This window comes from Meleagris gallopavo, chromosome 6 (genome assembly GCF_905368555.1).
Source record: "Meleagris gallopavo chromosome 6, MGAL_WU_HG_1.1, whole genome shotgun sequence".
Taxonomy (NCBI): Eukaryota; Metazoa; Chordata; class Aves; order Galliformes; family Phasianidae; genus Meleagris; species Meleagris gallopavo.
Window position 1 is genome coordinate 3,214,785 of NC_139409.1, and position 16,848 is coordinate 3,231,632.

At 41.0% G+C, this 16,848-nt stretch overlaps 1 protein-coding gene across 6 annotated transcripts in view; it reads right to left on the reverse strand.

The window, feature by feature from the left end:
* SNAP47 (synaptosome associated protein 47) overlaps positions 1 to 16,848 on the reverse strand; it is a 26,132-nt gene continuing 9,284 nt past the window's right edge. For 5 of the 6 annotated variants that reach the window (XM_010712284.4, XM_019616200.3, XM_085226896.1 and 2 more), the window contains 3 exons: positions 15,060 to 15,544; positions 11,056 to 11,186; positions 1 to 2,587 (listed from right to left, as the gene is read on the reverse strand). In XM_010712284.4, coding sequence (XP_010710586.1) covers positions 2,441 to 2,587; positions 11,056 to 11,186; positions 15,060 to 15,544 — 763 coding nt within the window. In that variant the 3' untranslated portion in view covers positions 1 to 2,440. The other variant, XM_085226897.1, reaches the window with a different exon arrangement.

Below are 16,848 nucleotides of genomic sequence, written 5' to 3' on the forward strand. Positions count from 1 at the left end.
TACCAGTTCAATATATTTAATAAATTACAGAGTGAAACTCCTCCAGGCATTTGAAACTCTTCTAGGAGGTAAATGTACATTTCTAGAATGGGTCACTACTTACAAATCGTATTACAATTTTGTTTTAGCATGGACACAGACTAACACAAATCACAGATATGGTGTCAGATGCAACAGCTCATGATAAAAATTACATCAGTAAAAATATGGCACAAAGAATGCTAAGCTAAATGTTGTGTAATTGGCATTTGCTTTTGGCAGTCTTGATCTAAACTAATTCAGTGTACAGATCCATTCCCAGTCAGCACCAGGGTCAGTTAACGTACATTTTGTGCAAAGTGTATTTTTAAATTCATGACATAGTTATGTAAACATACTTTCACAGTAAAACAACAGTGAGTTAGGTATCAGAAACAAACAAGAAAGAGAATCCCAGACAATGTTTTTTTTCACACTACATAGTGTATGTACATATAATCACCATATTCAGCAAATAGGTAAAGTGCATGCCAGTAACAACTTTGACTGTAAATGAAGGACTTGCAGTGCAGAAGCACGACTTCCTCCAATACTAATAAGCTAATATGAAGCAATACAAAACAAGGTAGAGTAAGATCTTGAAAACAACATACTCTACGTGATCTACTGTGCATTTCTTTATAAAGTAGGCTGAGTTACTCTGAAACAGGAAATTTTCACATCAGCTATCAGTAGAATAAACAGTTCAAAGCTTCACTACTTAAAAATATTGCAGGTTGTATTTGAGAGCAATACAAGAAGATATTTTTAATACAAAAACACTTGGGGGAGAAAAAGAAGAGATTACAACAGGCTATTTTGAATGAAAATAGCTTGCCAACAGCAGGATTCAATGAAATGGGCAAAAAAAGCAATCCTGCCTTTCAAATACTCTGTCATAGGCTGCATTACCTAGAATCCCTCCAACACAGTATCCAGTAAGTTAGGAAAGCATCTCCACTGTCCTGTAGATTCAGTGGAGCTGACTGTAAACAAAATCTCCTAGACAACAATTGGCAATATTCCCTTTTATTTTAGAAATGCAGAAGTAAAAGAAGTCTTGAAATGTTTCATCACCAGTCAGTGCAAATAAATAATAATCAGAAGGCAGACAGATGCATAACAGCAAAATGATATGCAGGTGCCTGTGGTTCCAGCCATTGGCCTCTCAACCTATGAATGTGGAGCAGATGCACAAAAACCAGACGATGCTCCCCAGGATACATGAAGTTTCCATTCAGAGTCAGAGAAAAGTGCATGGGAGATTCCTGGAAACTGAAGGCAGAGATGCAAAGGTACAAATGCCTTCCACTAGCCTCCATCAGATATGGCAGCCCAAGCCCAACAAAGTAAGCAGGCACCACACTAAGTGAATGCTATGTTCACAATGTTCTGAGGACATTGAATCCATCAGACCACTATCAAAAATACAAAACCACTATGTGCAAGAGAACAATACACACAGCGAACTACAAGAGATGCACTGAATAAATCCATCCATGAAAAAATACCTTCCTTCATTCCAGAATCAATTCCTTCATTAATTCGGAGGTACAAAGGTGAAAAATAAAGCAAAAGGTGTAGGTGTTCATCAAGATCAGCGATCCCTCTTTGGAAAGAAGCAGCATATATTTAACTTTGACACTTACTGCTTGTAAGTAAGTAAAATATTCATCCAATGGGAAAGAAATGCTTCAGTAAGTCAATGTCTGTACCAATGCATGCGTATTAACTAAAATTCTTCCCTTGATTTCCCTGGACATGGCACAACAGCTGTGGCCACTAATCCTTAATTATTCTTATAAAATTTCTGAGCACATTAAAAATACGTTTGAAATTTATTAAAACTACTCGTTCAGTGAACACAAGGTTTTATCACCATCGTTTGCTCACCTCAGCATTAACTCACACACACAAAAAAAAAGCCTCAATGACTTGCGGTTGGACATCTGGCCCTCAGTTCAGCTATTAACTATTTGCAAGAAATAGAGAATTAATAGGTTGTAATCATCTAAAGTAGTCTCACGTGCAGTTCATTTCTCCCTCCTTTGTTGCAGTAAAAAAAAAAAAAAAAACAAAACAAACCTTTCAAAAGCAACAACATAAAAAGCAGCATAAAAGTTCATTCAGATGAAATCAAATCCCTTTGTATTTACAGATCTTCTGTAGTCAAGAATCCACTATCACTGTTTCACCCGTGATTAAAAGATTTGGCCTTTTTCATCCTAAAACAGCCAACCATCACCATCCAAGTCTGGAGACACATTCAGAACTCTCAGAAACTTGACATCAACCGCACCGCACTCCAGACAACATCGCAAGCAGCTCCCACACAAAGTGTCTATGCAGAAACAGTCTTTAAAAATACTATTCCCTGATCCCCTCTTCCTCGTGATGCCACCCCCATTGGTTCCTCTGGGTGCTACGTCAGTTTCTTTATTCTGCGGTTCTGCTTGTCGATATTCAGCGTTGCACGGTCAACGGAGGTAGTGATGGAATCCAGAGCTTCATCCTGTCTCTCCAGTTCTGCTTCTGTCTCCAAGGCAAGGCTCTTCAACTTCTTCAGTATCTATTGGAAGAAAAGACTGAGAGCTTTGAGCAAAAAACCATATGGTTCTTTGACAGTGTAACAGTCGCAAGGCAGTTACTTACTTCTTTGCTCTGGATGACCAAATAATTTGTAGTCATGCCCTGAAGTGCTCTGGACAAATTTCCCTTCTCTATTGATGTAGCCCTACCAGACTGGTCATGCACAGTCTGCCCTTGGAGAAGCTATGCTGTCTCAAATCACCTCACTGTCTTATGTGTGCCTTGACATGACTTTCAGGAGGATCTGTTTCACAAGGCACAGAGGTAAGGCTGACTGGTCTGCAGTTAATAGGACTTTCCTTCCTTCCTTCCCATTTTAAAATGGGAGCAATGCTTCCCTTTATCCAGACACCAGGAACTTTGCCTGATCACCATGACTTTTCCAATATGACAGAGTGTGGCTTGGCAATCATATCACCTAGTTCCCTTTGGACCCTGGGATGTATATTCAGATGAGAAAATGAGGAACAACTGTTGCACCTCCAACAACTCTTTTCCAGGCTCTAAACATTATACAGCCAACCAGCCAATTTATAATACACTTAGCAATTTACCAATTGTATGTGGGAATGTGAACAAACACCCTGAGCTACTCCATAATGACCAAGAAACTCTGTTGTCTGAAAAAGCTGATACTAGTCCAAAAAGGGCTGAAGCCTCTGAAGTGAAAGCAGAAAGCCAACCTGATGCATTCCTAAGGGGAGAAGACATCTGTAACAATGCCCTACACTGAACCTATTAGACCTGTTAAACTTCAGCTGTCATTGGTTCACACAACTGATTCCAATAGCAGAGTTACGAAGAGCAGCAATGCATTGGAAGAGGCTGCTCAGGAAAGCAGCAAAGTCAGCATCTCTGGTGGTGATCAAGAAATGTGTAGATGTGGCACTGAGCAAGGTGGTTTAGTGGGCATGGTGGTGATGGGCTGAGGCTGGACTTGGTGATCTTAGAAGTCTTTTCCAACCTCAGTGATTTTATGATCTTCATTTCTTGCTCTGTAACACAGGCTCCTTTCAGCAGCACTCTTAAGGCATGAGTTACAGCATGACCTTTTATTCCCACTTCTGGCTACTCCCTTAATAAACCTGGTGGTATGAACTTAAAGCACTTGCCTGATGGGCAAGACCCAGCTGCCTTCCCTCGACTCTGTAAGGAAGATTTGAAAAGCAGACCTATGCCATGTTAGATCAATTGGAAATGCAACCTCTCAAATCCTTCAGATTATAAAGGAGCTGTCTCTGCTATCACTACTGGTCTACATGATCTGCCTCCTTAGGCATCCACAGCCAGCTCCACGTTGCCTCATTAATATGAGCAATTGAATAATAATCCCCAAGAAAAAAAACTCTCAGCTCTAACAGCCCACATCATCAACTGTAGTGGTACATAAGCAGCTACACAATGTCACTGAAGATACTAAAACTATAGGCTGTGTAGTTCACAATAGATCTGTGGCTTCTGGTAAAACAAGAAAAGGAATTAGACTCTATACACTAGTTTAACTATTATTTTACTGATTTCATAACTGGCAAACCCAGTTCTTGTTTTTCATAGAACCACAGAGCAGCTTTTCTTTTAGAGAAAGCATCAGCCCTCAGAAAACTGCTATGAAATGTCAGCAGCCCCTCTTTCCACAGATGGGGCTGAATTCCATAGCAATCCCCCTGTTTGAAGCTAGGTAAGTTACTGGTTTGAGAAAAGCAGCGAGGAATATTATATCTAACTGGAATGGCAGGGGAATTTTATGCAGTCAGAATTCTTTGACTAAGGCTGGATGTCAGCCACAATAGTGGGATTTATCTCATAAAATATCTCTCAGCTCTTTCCATAAATCACAAGCAGCTAGAAATACAGCTGCGTGAATAACTGGCTTTGCAATTTGGCTGCCAAAGCAAAAATACAAAGCAAATCATGGATCAAGCCTAATCTACCTTTTTCTGTTCTAACCAAAACTACAAGTGAAGAAAACTCTGCTTCGATCCCAAATGAAACGCTTCAGGTTCCTACCACTGTAAGAGTAAAGCAAGCCTGAATTCCCCAGACTGGAGATAGTAGATGTGTGTAGGATATGCACCAAAAAGAAAAACGACATGATCAATTCTATCCTGTGTGTGATCCAGGAAATGGGGCTGGGATGTGGTCTTGCCCCTCCTAAGGAATTAACTACCTGGATTTGTGAAGTTAGAATGTGTTTCCACCTCAGTCCCTGCTTTGAAATTCTAATACTTATGCATAAAGTGGACAGTGTCACAGAATAAATCCTACCAAGCAACACTGACTGCAGTCTTGCATTCATGTCACAGTATAATTACGAATGGATGAGACCTCTAAAGGCCCTCTGGTCCACTTCTCCTGGTTTAGAGCAGGGCCAGCCTCCACATTCATCTAACAAAGCGCCTACCAGATTTCAGACTCCACACCAACAAATTTTCCAATCCTGGTGGTAATTTAGGAATGAGGTCTCTCCTCTCTTTCAACATGTCCCTGCACACTGCAGCGTGGTAAGCTCAGCTTTCATGATTCATGTCCTCACCCAGCCCATCCTAGTTTGTGAGATCTGCTGAGGTGAGTGCAGAAGATCAGTGCTTCCTCCATGACACCTACTCAAAGGTGGGCACTGGCACAAAAGGATGCAGAAAAGGAATAGGGACACTCCCCTTCCCACCTCTCCAAGAAGCATACAATTTATAAGTCATATCTCTGCAAAAAAAAAAAAAAAAAAGGTCCAGGTTCGCCATGAAAAACATTTTTATTTTTAGTTCTAAACCCGATTGCTTTTGATAGGCTTCGCATTCATTAGAGCATACTTCACATTTAAAATACAGAAAAAGACACAATTGTTGAGAACAGGAAAGCTTTTAAAATACGAAAGCAGTAAAATGAAAATTCAGTCAGCTACAGTGCTCTGCTCAGTCCACCTGCCAATTATACTCTGCTTTGAAACACAGCAGGCCATGACTGTGCATTATACTTGCACGAAAAAAATAAAAGGCAAGCAGCTCACTTTCATCTGCTCGTTCTCTTTGCCTTAAACAGTCTGGCAATTAATCTCTTAACCCTTTTGTCCAGCACAGCTTCGACTGTTCAAGATGAGCATTGCTACTCCAAGCAAAGGGATCTGAAAGTATTAAGATGCATTTTCCACACAGCCCACAGAGCTTGATGGCAAAAGTTACTAGAATCTGATATCTGGCCAAAACTGGTCGCTAGTTTTGCAAAGTGAAATGATGGCAAGATGTCTAGCAACCACTGCTTCAGTTCTGTCAGCTGCTCACAGCAGCAGTGCCTTCTGTACCACTACATATCTTGGGCCATGAACCAACCACAAAGTGGATGGGCAGGTACGATCCCACCAAAGATGCATTTTAAAGGCATATTTCATCAGGCACTGGTAAATCTTGCAATGAGGCAGCCTCAAATTTGTGTCACCATATTACAATCTGGAAAGTCTGACTTGTTCTCTGGCTCTGCCACACGTTTTCTGTGCACTTCAGGTGAGTTACTGAGTATTCCCATGTGCAAAATTGCCACTGTGAAAACAGCAATGCAAATATATCCCAAAAACTCAATGCAGTATGCTAAGTCGTTGAAAGATCTGCCTATGCACTGCTTGTCTTAACAGACTGTTAATTAATAAAGTTATAAAACAGAAATACACCCTGTCAAGGTTCAGAAATACACCCTGTGTCAAGTGTTCAACCATAGCAGACTTATGCCTTGCTTTATGAACAGGTGCCCACCTGAGCTATGCAACCCTGAATTCTCATTAAACTTGTGGGAACCTGGGCAATGCAACTGAGATTGTGATTTAGCTTATCTGCTCAAGGAGTTCAACTACTGCCCATTTCTCCCTTTCTGCTGAACAAAGGGCTGAAATGATCAGCTAGGCTGCAAACAATTTCCATGCAGACAGAGCTGGAATGACAGCAGAGGACTCCAAGCCCTCAGGATCTTCCTCAGTACTTAATCCTATTACCACTTTGTCACATCACCTGATGCCTAAACCCAAAGCATCAACCACACAAAGACTGCATGCCAAAGGTGTTACCACGGAGACCTGACCTCAGTTTAGGTCTCCAGATGTCATCCTAACAGTTATCTAAGGCTCGTGAAATATGATTTAGCACTTCAATACGCTGAGCATCCAGTGGTAAAAATAAGATACAAAAAGTGTCAGAGTGCAGAAAGTATTTCCAATTGAGTCTGAACTCTCTGAAATCCTCAATTAACCCATTTCACTTTCCCTGTGCAAGTCAGATGAGGGCTGAATGTGAAAGCAGAGTACAGAAAACCAGACATGGCTCTTGGATGCAGGCTCCCAGGCCAAATTCACCTGTTAGGAAGCAATTGTCACACTATTCTGAAGTGTGGTGTAAAAAGAGGTTTTGATGATCATAACTTGTAATGTTTTGACACAATGCTTCACCTCTGTGCTGAATATAATGGAAGAAAGCTGAAAAGTGGGATTGCACTTAAGATAATCTAATCTGAAGTGTCATTATAAGCTCAGACCCACATTAGGAAGTGAGTGATGTACACTGAAATAAATAAGGGGCCTATGGATATCCTCTCCTACTGCACCTGGAAGGGAGCTGGGAGGCAGAAAGGAACAACAGCTTGCAATACCACTGCAGTATAATCCACTAAGAGATTTGTCAAAGCCTCATGTAACAAGAGTAACTTGCACAACAAAAAAAAAAAAAAAAAAAAAGGATTTACATTGCTGTCAGTGGCTATTAGAATAGCAAGAAAAGACCATTATTTTGTTTATGTTTATTACCTTATTCTTAGTGTCTGATTTCCCCATTCTTTCTTTCTGGACTGATATGGAAATCTGATTTTATCTGCTTTCTCTGTTACTTGGGAGTAGAGAATCACAGAATAGCCCGGATTGGAAAGGACCTCAAGGATCATGAATCTCCAACCCCCCCTGCCACAGGCAAGGCCACCAACCTCCCCATTTAATACTGGACCAGGTTGCCCAGGGCCCCCAGGTACAAAGCACTGAGGGTGGCACTGGTCTCATCTAGACAAAATATATATATATTCAAGCAGTTGTGACAAAGCCAGTTTCACTGGAATCACTATCACCTTTTATTTTGGTACCACAAAACATTTAAGTTACACACAAGCAAATGCATAGCAACTGTTACAACAACCTCAGCTCTTTCTCCAGATTGTGCTTTCATAAACAAAATCCAGGGCACGATCATGACACATGGCTGCTTAGATCAGCTGCCTGTTGCTTGCTCTTGGCCATGGAACGAGGCCATCTTATGAGCAAATTTGGAATTTAGCTCTTGGAGTGAACAGCTCCTCCACAAAACTCTTTTTCTCTGACCTAACGGTTGTGATTTCCTGAGATGATGGCATGATAGAAGGGTAACTAAACACACAAGAGTCTCTGAATGGAGCAAAAGATTGAAATAGAATAATCTAGGAAGTAAATGCTAAAGATATGCACTGGGATGTGATGTTTTTCCAGATGTTGTGGGATTAACTTCTTTAATAGTATCTGTCCTCATGGCATACACAATGTGCAGACACACTAAATATCAAGACAACAGTTCTTTGGCAGGAAGAGTTTAGGAAATTAGAAAACACTGGCTTGGCAAAACAAATCCAAAATCTACAGAACAGAACTACTCCCCCTCCTCTTAAGCTAATATTATTGCATCCCCTCCCACACCCATTGCCATTATGTCAGCCACAGCAAGGCGGTAGGCAGAGGCTCAGCCAGAGACCACAGGAACTGTGCAGGCTTCTTTCTTCATTCTCTATAGCACAGCTAAGGAACATAGCTCACATCACCACTCTGTATTATGTTAAAGACTGTGTTTTCAACACAAACGTCCTGGTGAGGTCTTTTTTTTACTCAGGCACCCAGTCACAACCGCAGACCATCCAGCGCTTCCAGCTCTAATGGGAGGAATTTAGCATCATTCAACAATTCCTTCTGCAAAATAACTGCTATTATCATGGCAACTACTTTTTCTTTTTTTTTTTTTTTGAAGGAGAGGAGAAAAGACTTATCAACAGTTAATCTGCTCATTGCAAATTTCTCTTCTCCAATTCAGCAAGTTCTACTTATTAATCACATAGTAAGTAATTAGGTGAACATAGCAGAGCTGTACTGGGCTTTGTGAGTTTGTTTTGGTTCTCGGGTGTTGGCCCTGTTTTGTGGGGGTTTTTTAATATTAAAAAAAATGCTTACATTACAGACAACCAAAGAATCTCCAATAAAGGAAACTGCTCAGAAAAAAACCCACTATGGTTAAACAAACGGACCTCCAACACACTTAATTCACCCATGAAGTGTGATGTGGCAAATGTCATAGACTTCAATGCTTGTTAATGCATTGCTTTCGTAACTGTTTCCACTATCTGCTCTCTAAATGTTTTGCTGCCGATAGACAAAGCAGGAGTTGAAGTGGTGCAAAGAGACTCCCTGAAAGCAGCTGCAACAATGTAAGACAAGTTCTTGCCGAGGGCTGAAATGACTTACGGACTTAAATGTCCTTCTGGGATGTAGTTACAATACCTTCCCCTCCCTAACAATGGGGGCTCAATAGGTAGAAGGCTCTGTGCAGCACTTACCATGATGCTGCCCTTGATCCTCAACCTCCACCACACCTCTGAAATCCACTTTTACTCATTTTTGATCACACTTTCCTTCTTTACGTTTACACCTCCTTCCTCTCTAAAGCTCACCACGGAGTTACTTGATTCTGTTTTAAGCTCCAGAGCACTGAGAAAAAAGCAGTGTATTGGAGAATTCCTGGCAACAGCTAGAAACACCAGTCTGTACTAGATAGGAGGCTTCATCCCCAGTTCACACAGCTTGCTGGAAGATGCTGAACTCCCCGTCATATATTTCCTCTGCTTCTCTATTCACAGCCAACTGCTTTGATAACATCAAGTACCGACCAAGGTTGTTTGCTGTTCAGCTGTCAAGAACTGGCTCTGGGGAAGCCATTCCTAGAGAGTCTTTTTTCTTGCAAGATACAGCAAAATGTGTGCCTTCAAAAGCATTACATGACCAATAATCCTTACTATAATAATATTCAGCTTTTTTGGGTCTGGCTGCAAATTAGAATTATAGTGCTGAAAAGCTGACATTTAAGAGAGGAACAACTAGCCCTTCTGAATACCTAATAGCTGCACAAAGTCCGTGTACAAATGATTAATGGATTGCTGATATTTGTACAACTCTGATTGAGTAATAGTCTCTCAAAACCCTCCAAAAGGTCAACGCAGCATCAGAAAATGCTTATTTTTTGATAAAGTGACAGATCACAGAAACGAGCTCTTGAAGAGCTGAGGAAAAGAGAGAGCAATTAGAACGTGACTAGTTCATTCTGATTCTGAAAAAGCCCAAATTAGATATTTCATTCAAAAGATCTTGATTATTTTGGTTAATTAAGCAAGTTTGGGTCTAAAAGGGTACATTTATGAGGCATTTTCTAGCAGGAAAAATGAACAGGAGTTTAATAGGCATTACTGAATGTATTTTAAAACTATTAATGAGTGGAATGATGATTAAAAAGGCCTGATTCTCAAGGAACAGGTGCTCAGCAATTACTGGGGAAAAAAAAAATCAGGCCAATTCATACGCTGTCAATTGGCATTCAGATCCCCTCCCCACCCACCCCTGCCCAAAGTTTACCCCAAATCATTAACTGGTTTAAAAATTCTCAGCTTGGTGCAGTATAAATAAATATCAGAATTCTCTCTCAGGCTTCAGTTAATCATCAAAGGGTTTTGTTTTAAATAACACTGGCCACTTAACAAGGCTTCTAGTCCACCACCCCACACACAAAATTTCTGCAAAGGTTAAACTCTCACCTACCCAATTATCTTTTGGTTACTCTTCATGATTATCTATGAATATATTGCAAGACGTTTTCATTTTTAGTTGCTTAATTCATTGCTGTGTGCTCACAACACTCATCTATTTCAGAAACATCCACAAAACTGAGCAGAGCACTTCTTGTCAGAACTACTACTCCTCACCAAAAGTAGTAAAATAGCAAAGGGAAAAACACACAAGCTAAAAAATGATCTGCTAATCTTCTCAATCTTCAGATAAAACAGGTTAAATTTAAAGATTTTCCTTGTGCTATTAACCCTCTCTTTGATATACTTCGCCAATAAGCTCCAGTTTGTCCAAAACAGCTAAGAACAAATAGAAAGTTGTCAGTGTATTTTAATCACAAACTTGATGGAGTTTTTATTTTTTTAAGTTTAGGGAGGTGAGTATTTTGTTAAGGACAATGACTACCACTTGACTCCACGGAATCTGCTTTAGCAGGAGTGTTGGACTAGATGAACTCCAGAGGTCCTTTTCCAATCCCTATGATTCTGTGACTATGTTTCTGATGAAGGGAGAAAATGCATGTTGCTAAGGATAAGGAGGGAGAAAACCAAGTCAGTTATCTTGACTTATACCTGTTTAAGCTCTTTTGCCTCCTCCTGAGAGATCTTCTCATGCTTCTGCAGTTGAACCTGGTCACTGTCGGTTCCCTCTCTGCCTCCCACTGGAGAGCTGGGCTGCACCACTCCTCCCAAGAGCCCTGTGGCTGAAAGAGAAATTCCCATGGTCAAAGACTGCCATCTCCTGTAATGACAGGGAACTCTAGTGCAGAATCAAACAGGCTGAACTCTGCTCTGTAGCAGTCTGCAAGAGGACAAGCTCATTCAGATACACCAGACCCATCCTTGTTTTTTGAGCCAAGTTCTCCAAGGAAAGATTCAAGCTGTATTTTGTACAATGCCTGAACAAGTAAGCATGCTGCTGAAAGACCATTCTTAAAGGCTGCACCTGAAGAATGAGTTCATTCTGAGCTGTGGGCATGCATATGAACAGACAGCAAGCAGCAGCAACGCAATTTCGATCAGATAAACTAAGAACCTCCACCCGTTGCTTCTTTTTAATCTTTTTAATTAAAGAATTTAAAAGTGATGGACTACAGACAGAGCCAAAGAGTGAAGCCAGTGAACCCCTGAAGCAGAAGGGCAACACTGACGCTAACAGCCACCCCCAGCTAGGCAGCATGAATGCAGTCCCTGGTGTAACATGCCACCTGTCCTTTATTTAAAGCATCAGCTCCTATTGCACTATCTGATACTGCCCAGTGGGGTAGCAGGGACGTGCTGCAAGGAAAGGTTGTTATTTTTGATGCAGATGGCTTCTAAACACCCAAGACACACATCTTGGCTCCTAGAGACGCTCCAAACATCTCCAAAGTTCTCCCACTTAAAGAGGGACTGAGAAGGAAGGAAGCTAATGCTACCACTGGCACCTGCAAGCAAACAGCCTGACCTGTGCAAGACAACGACAGCAAATCTTCAGGACATCAGGCCAGAAAGCATATCACAAGTCAGAGCTCCCTGCCAGGCCCAAGCTGGTGCCCAGCTGGCTGGCTGGCAGCATTCACTTAACTGCCCTGGGGTAGTGTTACTTCTCCATGAAAACAGAGACAAAAATCTAAATCAGAAGTACCAAACCTTAAATCCCTCTCAAGTAATTACTGCAAGCTCCTTCTTAATCCTTGGGCATACTCAGTTATCAGTCTGAGACTCACTGGACTCAGACACCGTCAAGGTTTAAGACAAGCAAATCATTCATTGTACTTATGTTACTCTGTGCAAATGCTCTTTGTACTTGGAAGGGCTAGGAACCAGGCACTGAAAAAACACTGCTTATGGTATATTATTGCCATGGGCTCCCTCAATAGGGAAAGTAGGGAGGGAATGACAGACCTTCCTATGGCAGCGAACAGCCAGACAAGATTCTGCATGGTTCTTATCAGCTGAGTGTCCCTGCATGCTAATTATTTCATTAAAAGCAAAAAATCTGTTCATTTCACTCCCATTAAGCTCTGAGGACAAGAATAGGAGGGGAACATGACAAAGGCAAACAGAAAGAACGGAACAGGGGAAGGAGATCTGACAATTCTCAGCAATTTCTAGTAACAAACAACAAAAAAAAAAAAAAAAAAGGGAAGGAGAGAATGAATAAAGAGCCAGAAATATTGAAATATTTAAAAAGCAGTAAAACAATTGTGTTTAGCTCTGTTACATCCAGTTGGCTTGCAGGACTTGCTGCCTCCACAGAGTAACTAGCAAAGTGCTGTAAACTACTAAGAACGAAAACACAGTCACTGTGGCTAAGCAGGGAAAAGGCAGCAGTTTTGAAAGAGATCTAAAGCTGTAAATGCCAGTCTCCAGCTATAGGATTAAGACAGCACTGCCCTAGACAAGCAAAGATTTCTTGTGTCTTTTAGTCTAGGGGGACTGTTATCAGCCATTAATGGTGAGGAAAGTACTGGAATTAATCTATCACAGAATTGCCTCTGTTACAAAACAATCCCTTCTGTGCTCCTTCCAGCATTTAAACACTCTTTGCAGCTTGGATCCAAAAACAAACATACACACAGTCAGGAAAGAAGTACAAAGCAGCTAGAAGTTGTTTCAGATAATCGAGTGGGTATAAGAATAGGAATTTGTGAAGTGCTTAATCAAGCCAAAACTTTTGGGGAAAAACAGTTTTGTTGCAGTTATTTATACAAATGTGCAACATGCACAGCTTTAAGGCAGGACTTGCATAAGCAGACAGGATCTAGAGAAGATGATGACAGTTGTGGAAATGTTCACATCCCTTAGCTGCACTGCCTGCAGCACAGAACACTACCAGCCACCTCTACTTCTCCTGTACACCTCTGAATCAACGTTTGCTGTACCTGAAATCACGCACACAGTTTATGCAGACTCAAAGACATAATACAGAATACTCCCCCCTGCTTTTAGCAGCAAATCAGATCAATAATAACCATCATCATCTGTACTTGCAGCATGTGAACAGCCATGGAAAATAAGCATTGGGTAAAGCACAGTCTGTGACTGCCATCTAGTGACATCTTGCAGGCAGCAGCCATGACCAGGGAAGGAACAAACAAGGGTTTTTGGTGGAGCTGCACAAGTCAGGATTTCCATAACCTCCCGTTTTCTTTGCTGGCATTTCCAAATTAAACAGCCAGAATGCAGGTGGGGGTAGGAGAGCAATATCCTTGACTCACTGACTCAGATGCAAACAGAGCAAAGCAGTGGGGAAATTAAGCACAGTAGGGCTGTATAACCAATTATTTTATGTAACCAGGCTTAAGACCATCAGGAACTGAACACCAATTTGCTGGAATAACTCAGTGCTTAAGAAACCAGCAGGTTGTTTTTCCTCTAAGTTGTTGTGCCGACACTTCAGTGCCAGATGCCCAGAGACTTCCCTAAAAATTAACAAGCTTTTCCAAGCTATGGCCCTTGATGACTCGTCAACAAGAGAACATGATCCTCCCTGCTGAAATCCAGTTGTAGCTTTGTACTTAGAATTAGTTTTGCCTATTGTTTTAGTCTAGCATTTTTCTACTTTAATTTACTGAGAATAAATCCATCCACTGATTTGCTCTTTGGTCACTAACAATTAGGAGAAAAAAAGGATTTGGAAATGTTGACAGAAATAAATTCTTAACAGACAAAAATTAATCAGCTTTGCAAATGAATTCAGGTTTGGATAACAAGAAATGAACAGAAACACAACTCTTCCAGAATTTTAGAAGTAGCAATAGCTTAAGGTTTCCATTCTTACTGTTGTGAAGGAGTTGAAGCCTCTCCTGCATTTTTATTTTTTTTAAACAGTGATTTAAATTATGCCTTCACCTGATCTGAAACCTAAAATCTTCTAAATCCAAACAATGGAACTTCTTAAATAAATACATTTATTTTCACTTATTATGAAATAAAAATGCTGGCTTTTAAGTTAGTTGAAAACTCACTGGACTGGAAGTCTGTTGTAAACCTTTTATATTAAATGTTGCTTCCAGTTGCAAACTGCCAAAAGGAAAAATAGTAACAGCAGAGGACTCAGAAGCACACACTCAAAAGAGGAGAATAGGTTTCTAACAACCCTTCCCCAGAGTAGCACAATACTGAATTGGTGACCACAGGAAAAAAGAATGACACCAAAGTTAAAACACAGCCCAGTAGTTGAAACTCAAATTAAGTTAATCCTTTCACAAACCGTTGTGGAGTTGGTGAAAACACCAGCTGAGACTACAGTGTTAAAGACAGCTTGGCATATTCTAGTTGTCAGGCCCTCAAGAGACACCTCAGCTTCAGAATCTGGAGTTTTTGCTAGTGCAGTTGGGAGAAAGTAAATCCAACCATATTCAAATGTCCCCAGCACTTCTGTTAGCTCTAGCCTCACCCTTGCTCTCTTGGCAGAAGGGCCTGAAGTCAACTGGTAGTTAGTTATGTTTTGTTACCTTACGTTTTGTGGCCTCACCACTGGGCTGGGGGTAAAGAGGACTTGAATATTCCATTCAGAGTTTGAAAGCTACTTAGAAACACTAGATACTGGCAATAGCAATTATGGATGGCTTGTTTTGTCTGTCACATACCTGCTTGCCAAATGGAGGTGCCAAAATCTACCTGAGGAGACTTCCTGGCACCAACAAATCCTAGAGCATCTTCTAAAAACTGTATCTTCTTGCTAAACTGCATCTCTAAGACAGAGATTGCTTCTGGCATCTTTGCTGACAAGAGTCGGTAAGAGGTGTCAGGCTTCCCAATAAACCTCTGACGGACACTGATTTCATACGGCGTGTGAACTTTGATATCATCCACATCCTTTGATTCAAACCGGTGAATGACCTGAGAATTGCAGTCACTGATTTCCAGGCCAGAAGCGAAGAGCGTGAGTTTTCCTGGCTTCACATTTGAGTCTGTTCTGTGGGTGATAATAACTGGAATTCTAATTATGATTCCTTCCTGGTTCTTCAAATCGGAAACTGTGGCAGTTTCCTTTGGCTTCGTTTCCAATGGTGCTTTCCAGAGCTTGCTGCTAAATGGCCACCAAGAAGGAGATTCGAGTTCTGTCAACAACCTAGCGAAGAGAAGAGACTGTTAGAAGGGAAAAGCCAGTAGGAAGGCTGTGCTACCCACCAGCTGAAAGCAAATTACTGCATCTACGAACAACTCTTCATATTGATTCCAGCCCTCCACTATTTTGCTTCTCAATCCTATTCACATCTTACCACAATCCATCTTTTTTCAACAACAGCCTTCCTTTATTTGCCAACACGTTGGAAAGCGATCCCAGAATCTCACCATTCAGAAGTGACAAATCCAACTTCCAACTGGGTTTATTCAGGCCAATTTACAACCATTTGTTCTTCAGCTAACACTGCCTTTCAGCTCAATATTTCCACACTTGGTCATCATTGCTGCTGCCTTTTACTACTCCCTTCTACCTCCCTCCCATAGGCTGATGCCACCTTTCGCTTTGCCCCCCAGTCCCAAATTCCCACTGCCAGCTCAAACACGAGTACAAAGTTCTGAGCACAGGCTCAACAAATGCAGACAAGAAAGGCATTATGTGCATTCTATTTACACCCAGAGGGAAGAATTTGTGAATACTGGATATGATCCCTCTGTTACATTTTCTGTCAGCTTGGCCCATTATCCTTTCACGTGATACTGTCCCAAAAAAGATCAGTATCACAGATCTCATCAGGTCTATGCCTCCTAGGCATCCTTTCCACAGGAGAGAAAGAAAAGGAGGTGGGGAGGAATGAATGAAAAGGGGGTTTTGATTTGATTTCGTTCCGTTCCACTGCTCTAACAACCCTGCCAATGACCAGGCAGGTGCTACAGTAGATACCCCTATGAAGCCAAACTAACTACAATTTAACAAAACATTGTCCTTACTAAAGAAGACTATTTACTGTCATAAATCCTAGAGACACAAGCCTTATTGGAATGAAATATAAAGTATTTGTGCTTCACTGCTGTTTTGGAAAGTCAGCTTTATTTAATTCACACAGAAGGTATGCCTGATGAAATACATATCACAATGATGCCCTCGAGATATTGTTTATAACGATTCAATTTCCATGAGAGAATCAGAATGCCTCTACAGAAGACTTTGCAATTTTAAGATCCTGTTTAATTTGACTTAAATACAGTTCAATCTGAAAGTGGAAACTAACTGAACCCCTTGTTTACTAGCCAAAGTTACGCACCAGCTCCTAAACAGACCTACTTAAAGAAATCCATCTGCAAGAAAAAGCAGAAAAGAAAGCACCCTGGGTGTAAACCACATAGACAGAGGCAGAATGAATTGCTTTAACAGTATACTCCCAGCTAAAGCATGGACATCATATTTATGTTGACAGCATGCAAGATGAG